Here is a 13,941-nt window from a genome sequence, read left to right as displayed (position 1 = left end):
AACAATTTTATATAAAAAATAATTATTTTTGCATCGCTTTTTTCTGCGAGCTATAACTTTTTTATTTTTTCTCTGATGATGATGTGTCATGGCTCATTTTTTGCGGGACAAGATGACGTTTTTAGTGGTACCATGGATGTTTATATGCATCTTTTTGATCGCGCGTTATTGCACTTTTGGTTCGGCGGTATGATAATAAATTATTATTTTTTGCTTCATTTTTTATTTTTATTTTTTAAGGGATTCGCTAAAGGGGTTAACTAATGGGATCGTTTTTTAGGGCAGGTCGTTACGGACGTGGTGATATCAAATATGTGTACTTTTATTTTTTTAAATTTTTTTATTTCCAAAAAATGAATTTATTAGGGAATATTTTTTTTTTTAAATTTATTTAGCGATTTTTTAAAAATTATTTTTACATTTTTTTTTCTTTTTTACTTTATTAGGTTGTCCCAGGGGGACATCACTGTCCTGTCACATCACAGATCACTGCACAAGGCTTCCTCGTGCCTGCGCTTTGCAGGCACTGAGGAAGCCAGCTCCCTGCAGGCCCCCGAAGGTCCCCGTCACCATCTTGGATCCGGTGACCTGCAGGGAAAGAGCCCCCCGTAGGAGCGCTGCATATTGCGCTGCTGTGGGGGGCTCAGGGAAGCACGGAGGGAGCCCCCTCCCTGCCGATGCTTCCCTTTAACCCCCTGTACACCGCGATCGTGTTTGAGTGCGGTGTGCAAGGGGTTAACGTGTCGGGGGCGGTCCGTGACGCCCCTGACACATAGTGCCGTGTGTCAGCTGCGATAATCAACTGACACCCAGCCGCGATAAGCGACGCTCACCACGTGGGCGCCGCTGATCGCGCTAGACGTCCTATCCCGTCCATGGGCATAGGGGCCCGGTCCCATGGATGGGATAGTACATCTGATGTCAGAAAGGGGTTAAGAATAGCGATTTGTATGTGGGCTGCTTTGGTTTGTGTGCCAGGGCTGATTTTCAGTCCCAGTACGGCCCTGGACAAGTACCTACCGGAGTTTAGGACGTTTACCTGTTGGAGTATTGGATGTATACCTGCCGGAATATTGGATGTATACCTGCTGGAGTATTGGAAGTATACCTGCAGTATAGGACATATACCTGCCGGAGTACTGGATGTACGACTGCTGGAGTATTCACCTGCCTTATGTACTATACTTTCCTGCGGTTTTTACCTTTTGGTTGGAGCATGGCTGTTTTGTGTCCTACCTGGGATTCTGGAGCTAATAAACCCTTCTTTGCTAAACTAAATTGTTGCCTGTGTGAACACGACCTAATGCCGACCTCAAGCACTACCTGAGAGATTCCCTACAAAGCCCTTATAGATGGTTTAGGAGGGTTGATCCTCCTGACAGATTCCCTTATAAGGAGACTAATAGCAGAACTATTAATATTATAAGGAGACCCAGTAATATTAATATTATAAAGAGACCTTAGTGAGAACGCTCATATATTTGTATTATTGATAGTAATACATTTTGATTTGCTCCAATGGTAGGCAGGGTCATCTTTGTAATAGTAGTGGGTGTGGGAGAGCAGCATGGGTCTGTGTGCTTCATATGCCAGGGCTGGATGCAGTCCCAGTCTGTCCCTGCTCCCACAATAAAGATACATAATTTATCACTGCAATCTGAATTTATTATTGACACAAATTGTTATAATATTTATTCTGTTTAACAAATATAAATAATTTCTTACAACATGAAAATAGACTAACTGATCAGAAAAGTAAAGCACCCATTGCCCTTTCCTCCACGCCTGCATCTGGTACTGATGCTGAGCCTATATTGTTGCCTCCTTAAGAGATACTAGGCAACTTCCTTATAAGGTAAGAGGCCCCTTTAGAATCAGAACACAAGATTCCATTGTGACATCATTATGACATCACAATTGACCATCACTACTTACACAAGTGTTTACACTCCGATCATCACTTTGACAACCTGTTGTCATTGCTGTTTGTGATAAGCTGCATAGCGAGTCATACACTATTTGCGATTGGATTTATTTTCAATGTCTGGAATTTCTTCAGACAAACTTCAGGTGTTAGCACTACTCCAGGGGATTCTTACCACCTATGACCCTGACATTGTGCTACCACTACCCGATGGCGTCCTCAGCTTCACTTACCGGCTGGTTATGGAGCTAGTGAGAGACTGCCTGACCAAATACCACCAAGGTCGCATAAGCCTAGAATACCTAGAGCATTTACAGCAGAACATCTGGACATTGGTCCAACAGGTAAGTAGCAGATAATCTGCACAAATCATATAAATATAATAATAATGGAATACAAGATTAAGTTTAACCTGAATGCAATACCCAGAATAACCAGGGAGATGAAATAGGGCCTACAAGCTACATGACAAGGGAAAAGGTGGGATATAAAGGGTTAATAGAAGTAGGGTGAGAAGGTTGTGGATTATGGACATGGGGGATTGGATAGATAACAATTTAAGGATCAGGATTATTTTTTGCTTTTCTGCTCTCATCTTTTCATAACTTTCTTTCAAGAGCCATAACTGTTATTTTCCCATTGACATAGACATGGAAGGACTTGTATTAAAGTGATGGGGATCTTCAGCAGACCCCCAGGTGTCACAGTAAGTGGTCCCCTGCGATCACATCATAGAGGGTGGATGAGAGCTAGACAGCGGTGTGCCCACCATATAAATGCTGCTGTCAGACATTGACTGCATCATTTAAATGGTTAGCAGAAAAACAGCCGCTGCCAGAACTCAGCTCCGTCCGCGGCTATTACAGACGGCTGCCGTTATGTAATATACCTGTATATTCCGTGTGATTAGGAAGCTCAGCTCTGGACCCCCCTCCACATGGGAGGACTCCATTCACGGGAAGGAGTTATGGAGGACAATAAATGGAAGAAGGTTGGGGATATTCCTACTTTTTGCAGTTTCATGTTCCAGCATCTAACCAACCAGCCCTTATATATATATATATGAAGAGATGGGGAGGAAAGGAAGCAGGATGTAAAAGATGGTACTTGATAAGTAGGGGTCTTGGGGAGGTAGGATTGTGTTCCTATCATCACAGAAGTGGGGGATGGGTCTGGGTATGGGGCTGTTAAATGTGAGGTCCTTTGGACGGAGGTTACTGCTGGGGAAATAGTGACTTCGGATACATCCCAATATAATGAGTGGACTTATGTCCTGGGAAGATAGAGGTATTATTATGGGATATTAACTCCTTACTCCTTGAGCCTGTGTGGTGCGTGTAGGGGCTAATTCTGAATTAGGTTTTGTTTTTTTCTGGTCCGGTGTTGCAGTCACCCCGTGTTTGGAGTGTGAGGCTGCTGTGGCCATTTTCCACAAGTCCCAGTCAGCCATATGCGTTATTTCCATACACTGGGTGCGGAGGAAGGACATGGAAATGTAAAGGTTCTCAGGCGACCGGTTCCATCGGCAGCGGTCATGTAGTACTTGTAGTGCCGATAGCAGGGGTAACATGGTGACATAAATGGCCTCCTCCATTCTGCACTTTATCTGATGATTTTCTTTTCTTGTTTCTTCTCATTTCTATAGGCCGAAGAAAAATCCCACAATGGAGAATTGGCCTTTATTAAACAATTGGCCCAAAATGTCCTGCTAGTACTGGAGTATCCGGCCTACTCACCGGAGCGTCTGGTAAGGATCCGTCATCTTCTTCATCTCATGTCCATGTTGTCTGATCGTCTCCAGATTAACAATAAATGTCCACAATGGTGCTAAAAACTGCCGACTGCACAAGCAGCGAATAATGCGGTAAATCAGAGTAACCCCAAATATGAGTACTTGTACTAATTGACATAGGCGGGTTATTAGCCTTATAATAAAGTATGGTGACAGGAGTGCAGGTGTAATGTAGATAAATGCCGTATATGAGGACAGAGGCAAACAGTTATATACCGTAGATAAGATTCTATATTTCCAGCAGCCATCAGTACAGCAGGAGAATATACCTGCAGTTATTGTCACACTCCACGTCCCGGATTCATCGCTATATGTGCAGTTTACCCCTTACCTGACACATATTGAATTGTGGCTCAATCTCCGACGACTATAGGCGGCAACTGTTCCTATCAGCGGCATCTGATTTTCATGCTTATTAATAATTGTTTGCTCCTGTCCTCATACATGTGCACCATATTTTTGAAAAAGTGCGCCTTGTAATCCGAAAAATATGGTATTTTATCTATATTGTACCTGCAATCCTGTCATTATTCTGTATTATGTGGTTAATAACCCGTCTACATCAGTTAGCACAAGCACACATTCTTGGTTTTATTCTTCCCCAGATTACCAGTCATATAGCAGAAGGTCAGATGTGTGATATCAGACGCCTCTCTGTCCGCTCCAGGCAGACACAGGATATTTTATGGCAGCCTGTCTCTGCGGCTCCATCATCTGTGATGACAGTCTGTACTCAGCAGTGCAGAGTTTGTATTTCCGCCTCTGTCTCACGCGATTATCTCAATCTTCCTTCTTGTAAATGCTGCAGTTCTGATAGACGTTATTAGAGAACAGTGGTACATACAAGTCCCTTATATATTAATATGGACTTACTGGAGAGATTCGCCGTGTATAGTCCGACCTATACCGAAATTATCATGTAAATCCAGTATTACTCCTTCCTGCCTTATATATACAGTCATTTAGTGTCTGTGAAATGTTATATTAATTGTATATATTATATCCATCAGGAAACATCAGAAGATGACTCCAAAGAGACACAAAACCTCCATATTGCTGACCCTGATACCCGTCAGCTGGGGCTAAACCCTGATCTGATGGAAGGTAAGCCGATCATCTAATATTTTACATTCAATATCAAGTTATAGAGAACGGTAGAGAATATGGAGATTTACTCCTCATCCTCTGTATGAGGCCGGTGACGGCTCATGAACCCCTATAGACTATAATGGAGGGGGCTGATGTAATTTGGCTTCTCCCCTCTGGGCTTTTCTCAGCCCCCAATCACGTCATTGATGTGACTCGATTAGATCCTGAAGAAGCACACATTTATGGTACAGTATACAGTATATAGATATGCCATAACTATACACAGTGTGTGCAGAATATCCATACACCTTGTATTACTCCATGTACAGGGGTCTTGGCATTTCCTTCACTATATGGATGTTATATAATAAGTGCTGATATAGACTAATACATGACGTCTCTTCATTATTTCATCATTACTTTAGGAATAACTGTGTCGGCAAATACTGATGGAGGAATATGTGAGACACCAGAGATCATCCAGGAATCTGACAGTGTAAGTATCAGAGGGACGTCTGTGTATCATCTGATGACGGGTGTGAATTACACATCCCATATTATACCCCATATGATAATGGGATATCGCTGTTTTTCATGTAGATCAGACCTATTGTGTGTGATGATGACGTTACTATTTTACCTCCTCTGTGTGATGTCCCCTATCCTACCTTGCAGTACAATGACATATGTGTATGGGGGATATCCCCCTATAATATAATAGTGTCTGTGGAGGGTCCGGCTTGTATCACCTCCTCTACATCTGCTGTAGTGTAATGAGCAGGGACATAATGTAGAAGTGAGACCTTCCTGCATCTGGAGCTGACATGTTTCTCCAGCTTCTGTGTCTTACTGTCATTTCTTATTCCTCTATAGGCCTTGATCGGATCATATAACCCCTGGAGGTTACCTTGTAAGAACGACTATAAGCCGATCAAACTGATCAGCTCTGGATCTTTTGGGTGAGCTTTATTTTGGTATAATAATTTATTTCCCAGGGCTCCTTATGACGATGCCTATGTCTCTGTGCTTTGCCCCTGCAATGCTCCCATAGAGAAATTATATGAGTCCACATCACTGTCCACATCAGTCAATATTCAGGTCAGGTAGGATGTGACGGGGAAGAGGACCCCCACTAGTGTTCATTTATGGAGTGTTATTTTATGTAATTCTAGACATGGCTTTCTAGTGATGGCCTCACATCTAGTATTAACCATTTGGTCAGGAGATCATTAGATGGGGTCTATAGACACATTATTAGTAAGAATTCATAATAAATCTTGGATTTTACTTTTCTCCAGGGCCGTCCACCTAGTGCGCCATAAAGACTCAAACCAAGTATGTGCTATGAAGAAAATAGACATACAGAACCTTAAAGAGCCAAGGAGACTTGAACGAGCCTTTCTGGAGAGGGACATCTCAATCTTCGCTGATTGTCCCTTTGTGGCCTCCATGTTCTGCTCCTTTCCTACTAAAATTCATCTGTGTATGGTCATGGAGTATTTGCCAGGTAGGACACATCCATTGTATCTATATCCAGCCTCAATGGCTTAATCCTAGAACCTATATATAACCAGAATGTGCCCACTAGGACGGGTACATGTCCACACTGCAATTACTATAATGTATCTGTTACCAAGATGCCGGAAAAACCATTGATCTCTGTGAACGTCTCCCCTGTAAGCCCTCACTGAGCATGGCAGCAATTTCCACTATGGATAAACGGAAGATTTCTCTTTACTTGAACAATTTTTATAAATAGGAACTTTCACAGAGAAATAATTTAGAGAATAGTAGATGAGGTCCGGCTAGGCCTCTTTGTAGGGTCACTGTGTAGTATACAGTTGTGGGTTAAGGCCCCGTTACATTTAGTGATGCACCAGCGATCCCGACCACGATACGACCAGGTCAGGATCGCTTGTGCATCGCTAAATGGTTGCTAGTTAGCTGCCAAATAGGCAGATCTCACAAGTGACGCAGCAGTGCTTGGTGGTCGATACTCACCTGTCAGACGCAGCGATGATGACCGTCTTCCGCCCGCATCCATGGCTCGCTCATCGGTGGAATACTCCTAGTAGGCCAGTTAGTGAAGGGAACTCTGGTTCAGCAACTTGTGAGAGATCCTATGAGACTCCGGGAATGCAAAGTGTTAGCCAAGGCTTGAGAGCTGTGGGTCTAAGAAGAGACAAGTCGGCGAGGCTGGGGGCACATATAGTAAAGAAGTTAGCCACAGACGTTTTTTCTAAGTGGTACATGAAAGTGGGCTAATGCTAGAGAAAGTAGGAAGATGCAGCTGAAGATTTCTAGCTATCTAAGAAATGTAAAAGCCCCTAACTCTGATAGTGAAAAGTTTCACCACTTGTGCTGGTGAAAAATGTTTGTTGAAGACATGCCACTGTATTGTAACCTAAAGAAAGATGTCTGTGTCTCCTGCTGTGCTTTTTTTGATCAATGAAATGAACAGTAAAGTCAAACTTGTTTTTATACACCGTTGTGATCTCTCATTCGTGGAGTCACGGGGAACCCCAGCCACGCTGTGTGACAGACCAGAGAAGCCGAGAGGTGTCAACAGCTACAACAGCATCACGCACACTGGAAACAGGCCCCTGTTTTCGGTAATGTGCTAAGGTGTCTGACTCATGACACTCGCCTACGGCTACCACCCTGGGCACTGTTTCACAGTATACACACTATATTATTCAGTCCATCTCTATGTATGAGATCCTGCCCCAATGTGTCCGCCTATTTCTTTTTCACCTTAATCATGTGTAATTTGCATTGTAACAAACCCTCACCTGTCATATTTGCTTTCTACTGTAGGAGGAGGCTGTGACAATCTTTTAAAGGACATAGGTCGTTTTCCTGTCCCCCTGGCCCGTATGTACATAGCGGAAACGATTTTTGCTGTGGAATACCTGCACAGCTATGGTGTGGTCCACCGAGACCTGAAGCCCGAGAAGTAAGTGACCCTTATAGTATAATAATGGGGAAGAAGGTTAAAGTTTCTCTTACAGTATATGGGTTATTACTCGGGGCTAACTTCATTTTTTTCTTTCACAGCCTCCTGATAACATCAACAGGACATATTAAAGTCACGGATTTTGGACTTTCAACACTCGGCATCATGAGACCAACATCAGACATCTACAGAGCTCCAATTGAGGACATCACCAGCGAGTTCGATGATAATGAGGTCAGCTTTACTTACCGGACCTTCTACTTCAGAAATCTCATCTCTTTCTCCTTCTCTGATAATTTCTCATCTGGAAAATGCTTCCATTGATGTTATGTATCACATTTATATTTATTGATCATCATCTAATTATTCTGTTGTATTCCAGACTGGTGGCACCCCTCATTACATGGCTCCAGAAGTCATCTTAAGGAAAGCATATGGCAGGCCTATTGACTGGTGGTCAGTAGGGATCATCCTATATGAATTTCTTTATGGATTTACACCATTTTATGGAGATTCTCAAAGGGAGATTTTACTCAGTGTCATCAGGGGTAAGTAAAATATTCTGAATGCTGTGTGATGTCACAGTTATTTGGTTTATTTAGTTTTGTGATTTAGTTTCTAGCTTTGTTAAGGAAAATGGTTTATATGAAATTAAATGTAAAGGTTGAATTTCCTGTAATATTTGCTTTTTATATAACAGATGACATAACTTGGACATATAATGAATACATTGCTCCACATGATGCTCGGAACCTGATAACTGGGCTGCTCCAAAAAAATCCAGCACAGAGACTTGGGACAGGTAATATTATAATAGTATTATTAATGACTTATTATACCTCTCTGACCGGACAAATGGTTGTGTCTGTGAGGATCAGCACTGAGGTTTTCTTCCTACTTTCAGTACAATTCCTTCATGTCGGCTACATTACATCGTCAGTTTTTAATATAAACAATAGAGATCTGGACCAGCTTCTTTGACAATGACTGTATTGCTTTCTTTCTTGTCTTCCTTTTCCAGGAGGAGCAAATGAGATAAAAATTCATCCATTTCTATGTTGCTTAAGTTTTCTCAACCTTCCAAGTCAGAAGCCCCTGTTATGTCTTGATCTAGCATCAGATGAGGACACCTGCTACTTTAATAGTAAGTAAAATGAGACGTCATCTGCCTGAAACTGCAGTGTGTCTTGTCTTTCATGTTATGTGTCAATTATTTCCCATTATTATTAGTCATAGCATGGTGACTGTCTGACCATGGTCTTATACTAATAATCTTTTATAACTTTTGTACTTTGCAGCTAGCTTTAAGAAACACCAACATATGGATTCAGATGAGGAGAACACAAGTGAGGACAATGACTGTCCAGAAGTCCAAAATTTTGTGTCATCTTCTCAAAGGTTTTCTAAAGTAAGTATGTGGACAATAAAATGTATAAAACCTATAATTAGAAAAAAGTTTAAATATAAGATATCTTATAAAAATAAATAATAATAATCTTTATTTTTATATAGCGCTAGCATACTCTGCAGCGCTTTACAAATTGCACACATTATCAACACTTCCCCGATGGGGCTCACAATCTAAATTCCCTATCAATATGTCTTTGTAATGTGGGAGGAAACTGGAGTACACGGAGGAAACCCACACAAACAAGGGGAGAACATACAAACTCCATACAAATTTTATATTTCTCTGCTTGTTTCAGCTATATACAAAAAGTACCGGGATGATGAACAATGTAGAAGAGCGTATGTTATCTTCAAAGTGTTTCCCAGAGAATAGCGAAAAAAGCCCAGACATGTGAGTAGATTATTATCATGAGATTTAGGTCTGATATATGTTCAGATCCAAATATAAGACACGAGAACACAAATATAGGTCCAGCATCCAGCTCTTAATGATTTCTGATTTCTGTGGGTCTGGCTTGTGATATCACTGTAGTAATAACTGATCAATGTGACCAGCCATTCATTTCCAGTTCACTACAGACCAATATTACTAGTTACACTCTATTCCTGCTGGTAGAATTGGGATTACAGACAGATGTTCTTCCATTTTTCTATTGTTTTTACTTTGAATTTACTTGTCTTTCTTCTACCAAACAGGCAGAGAGAGTCTTCTTCCAAACTTGATGGTGACAAAATCAGCGAGTCATCCTCGCTCTCATTGTCAGGTATGTACAGATTTATAGGCCATACTATTATAAGCTATAATAAAAAAGTAAAATGTGGATCAGCTCTTAAAGACTCAGAAAATTACTTTCTTTATTCCCATTGTCCCCCTTAGTATTCCGTTTTTTGTTTCGTTAAAATGGTCGCGATCTCATGGGAGGCCGGGCGTCCCCATCGATCTCACGGGAGGCCAGGCGACTCCAACCATGGCGCGATCGCTTGTGGCAGGCCGGTCCGGTATTCAAGATCGGGAGGTTGGTGCCGGTGAGGAGAGAGAGAGAGATTTTAGCGGCTCCCGGGACGGTAGTTAAGGGTTAAAATGCTTCCATATGGTTCCAGAGATATGGGACTTTTTATTTAGTGCTAACACTTACGGCCTTTACCAATGGGGCATGGCTCACGGGATTCTCTGGAGGCATGTTTACAGGCAAAAATTACCTGTGAGTCACGCCTCCATGGTAAAGATAATTACAATTAGCACTAAATAAAAAGGCCCAAATCTTCAGAACCCTATGGGGGATTTTAACAAATCTAAAAGAAACAGAATAGTCAAGGGATCAGTGGAAATAAAGTAGAGTGAATCCTGGACACTTTTGACCTAGTGACAGGTCCTCGTAGAAGTTACTCTGACGTTTTATCTAACTGATTACATAATAACATTGTGGCTAGCTGCAAGTAATGTCATGTTAATAAGGGGACATATTTCCTTTGGGAGACCCCACATGGCGGCACACAGAGAAGCTACAGGTGCATATTAAGGCCTGTTTCATACCTCCGTCGTCGGCGGTCAGCTGAAATCCGCCAAAGGTGGAAAGAAACTGATCCGTCTCCGTTTAGCGTTGTCGGATGACATTGGACCACGTAGGAGAACGGATCCGTGGAAGAAGCAATGCGGCTTGATTTAAAGTGCCCGCGGTCGTCTCCATGGCCTCGATCTCGCGGGAGGCCGGTCGTCCCCATGGCTGCGATCTCGCGGAAGGCCGGTCATCCCCATGGCCGCGATCTCGCGGGAGGCCGGGCGTCCCCATGGTCGCGATCTCATGGGAGGCCGGGCGTCCCCATGGTCGCGATCTCATGGGAGGCCGGGCGTCCCCATCGATCTCACGGGAGGCCAGGCGACTCCAACCATGGGCGCGATCGCTTGTGGCAGGCCGGTCTGGTATTCAAGATCGGGATGTTGGTGCCGGTGTGGAGAGACAGAGAGATTTTAGCGGCTCCCGGGACGGTAGTTAAGGGTTAAAATGCTTCCCGGAGAGAAAATAGCGGACGGTCACTGCAAAAAAACGTTGCAGGGTCCGTCTCATCCGCCCGGGAGCAACCAAAATCTTGGCTGATCCGTAAAGTAACGGGTGTGCCGGACGACCGTCAGTCAAGATCCGCCAATAATGTAAGTCTATGGGTGTAAAAAACGGATCCTTTTTTGGCAGATCCGTTTTTTAAAAAAATTGGCGGATCTTGACTGACGGGAAAGAACTGATGTGTGAAACAGGCCTTAATCAGTTTGCATAATCTATAAAGGTACAAAGCTAATCTTATAGAAGTTTATCATCAACATCTGTTTCTGAATTTTTGATTAGATTCTCCTGCTCAGAAGAGAAGAAAATCTGCACGAAAATTGAAAAAACAACAAAAAACAGAGATAGTAGAAGAGGGGGAAAGGAGGCGAGGTAAGTGTGACAACAGGGTCCATGTTTTATTATGTAAGTGAGAAGAATTCATGTGGAGCAGATGTCATCTGTCAGTGGTGGGATTGTCACATGTATGACGACTGACAATGATCCCCTTACCCATGTATGGAGAACATCCCTCTACCGTCCTCTCTCAGTGACACCACAGTGGTATCCTCTAAAATGGAGTCCCATTACTTACATGAGTTTTACATCTTTTCTCATAGGTTCGATCTTCCGCCGGATGATATCATCGTGTCGTCGTGGATTCTCCAGGGCTGCTCGCGCTGTCAGAGAAAGCTGCATTTTTGCCTGCTATTCCCAGAGCACCAGAGACATCGCATGGACAGAAGACCCCCACATCTAGAGCCCTGAAGAAAGTGCGGCATGTCCACCATCAGTGCTGTACCTATATGGAAGGACTTGTACATCTACTTGTGGCCTTCTGACCAGCACAAAACAACTTCAAAAGACGAAGGCATCTTCAAGAATATCTCTTGATCCTTTCCTTCAATGCTTAATTTAAAAATATCAATAAATAAAAATATAAAATTGATTAATGTCATTTTGAATCTAATTATAATGGTGATAGTAATGGCATATCAATACGATACACATCATAAATGTCTCAAGGGTAGGACCAAAACATGAGAAGATTGGTTCTATATTTCCCATTAACCCTCTAAACTCAGGCCAATAGTGGAGGAGAGTAACACATATTCCGTTATTCCTAAGCGTACATGTACATAGCACTTTACAGATGCCAGCATGCCCACATAGTTTTTTCTAAGTAGACACTGTAGGAAAACGTAAGCAGTGTTTTTCCTCAGGTGTCTTTTTTTTGTAGTTTTTGCAGTTGGTGTTTTTTTAACTATATACAGTAGGGAACGTCTTCTAAAAAGAAGCAACCAGCAGAATGAGCAATCATTTCCGTTATCCATGTGCACAGACCATAAGAGTGGCAACCAATCTAGAGGAAACATGTTCTGATTCACTGGTTTTATAAGAACTGAGACACTTTAACCCCTTTACTCCCAAGGGTGGTTTGCATGTTAATGCCTGGGACAATTTTTACAATTCTGACCACTGTCCGTTTATGAGGTAATAACTCTGGAACGCTTCCGTGGATCCTGGTGATTCTGACATTGTTTTCTCATGACATATTGTACTTCATGTTAGTGGTAAAATTTCATTCATGTAACTTGCGTTTATTTGTGAAAAAAATGGAAATTTGGCAAAAATTTTGAAAATTTTGCAATTTTCCAACTTTGAATTTTTATGCCCTTAAATCACAGAGATATGGGACACAAAAAACTTAATAAGTAACATTTCCCACATGTTTACTTTACATGAGCACAATTTTGGAACCAAAATTTTTTTTGTTAGGAAGTTATAAGGGTTAAAAGTTGACCAGTGATTTCTCATTTTTACAACACCATTTTATTTTTAGGAACCGCAGCACATTTGAAGTCACTTTGAGGGGTCTATATGATAGAAAATTCCCAAAAGTGACACCATTCTAAAAACTGCACCCCTCAAGGTGCTCAAAACCACATTCAAGAAGTTTATTAACCCTTCAGGTGCTTCACAGGAATTTTTTGAATGTTTAAAAAAAATGAACATTTAACTTTTTTTCACAAAAATTACTTCAGATCCAATTTTTTTTTTATTTTACCAAATGTAACAGGAGAAAATGGACTGCAAAAGTTATTGTGCAATTTGTCCTGAGTATGCTGATACCTGATATGTGGGGGGAACCACTGTTTCGGCACATGGCAGAGCTCGAAAGGGAATGAGCGCCGTTAGACTTTTTCAACGCAAAATTGGCTGGAATTGAGATTGGGAGCCATGTCACGTTTGGAGAGCTCCTGATGTGCCTAAACAGTGGAAACTCTTCACAAGTGACCCCATTTTGGAAACTAGACTCCTCAAGGAACTTATCTAGATGTGTGGTGAGAATTTTGAACACTCAAGGGCTTCACAGAAGTTTATAACGTACAGCCGTACAATAAAAAAAATCATATTTTTTCCACAAAAATGAATTTTTCACCCCCAATTTTTATTTTCCCAAGGGAAACAGGACCCCAAAAGTTATTGTGCAATTTGTCCTGAGTATGCTGATACCCCATATGTCGGGGTAAACCACTATTTGGGCGAATGGCAGAGCTCAGAAGGGAAGCAGCGTCATTTGACTTTTTTGGCTGGAATTGAGATCTGACGCCATGTTACATTTGGAGAGCCTTTTATGTGCCTAAACACTGGAAACCCCCCACAAATGACACCATTTTGGAAACTAGAGCCCCCAAGGAACTTATCTAGATGTGTGATGAGCACTTTAAAC

At 42.0% G+C, this 13,941-nt stretch overlaps 1 protein-coding gene across 1 annotated transcript in view; it reads left to right on the top strand.

The window, feature by feature from the left end:
• Nucleotides 1-11,975, top strand: part of LOC141084406 (uncharacterized) — a 78,153-nt gene extending 66,178 nt beyond the window's left edge. The window contains exons 27-41 of the mRNA XM_073569133.1: nucleotides 3,570-3,671; nucleotides 4,727-4,820; nucleotides 5,231-5,301; nucleotides 5,679-5,764; nucleotides 6,343-6,398; nucleotides 7,623-7,761; nucleotides 7,863-7,995; nucleotides 8,144-8,309; nucleotides 8,462-8,563; nucleotides 8,783-8,905; nucleotides 9,060-9,169; nucleotides 9,468-9,562; nucleotides 9,868-9,935; nucleotides 11,511-11,595; nucleotides 11,828-11,975. Of these exons, the coding sequence (XP_073425234.1) occupies nucleotides 3,570-3,671; nucleotides 4,727-4,820; nucleotides 5,231-5,301; nucleotides 5,679-5,764; nucleotides 6,343-6,398; nucleotides 7,623-7,761; nucleotides 7,863-7,995; nucleotides 8,144-8,309; nucleotides 8,462-8,563; nucleotides 8,783-8,905; nucleotides 9,060-9,169; nucleotides 9,468-9,562; nucleotides 9,868-9,935; nucleotides 11,511-11,595; nucleotides 11,828-11,975 (1,578 nt within the window). The remainder of the gene's footprint in view (nucleotides 1-3,569; nucleotides 3,672-4,726; nucleotides 4,821-5,230; nucleotides 5,302-5,678; nucleotides 5,765-6,342; nucleotides 6,399-7,622; nucleotides 7,762-7,862; nucleotides 7,996-8,143; nucleotides 8,310-8,461; nucleotides 8,564-8,782; nucleotides 8,906-9,059; nucleotides 9,170-9,467; nucleotides 9,563-9,867; nucleotides 9,936-11,510; nucleotides 11,596-11,827) is intronic.
• Nucleotides 11,976-13,941: the final 1,966 nt, after the last annotated feature.

The sequence above is a fragment of the Dendrobates tinctorius genome, unplaced genomic scaffold (genome assembly GCF_039654945.1).
Source record: "Dendrobates tinctorius isolate UK_male_01 unplaced genomic scaffold, ASM3965494v1 ptg000022l, whole genome shotgun sequence".
In the NCBI taxonomy this organism is placed as follows: Eukaryota; Metazoa; Chordata; class Amphibia; order Anura; family Dendrobatidae; genus Dendrobates; species Dendrobates tinctorius.
This window is presented reverse-complemented; position numbering and strand designations above follow the sequence as displayed.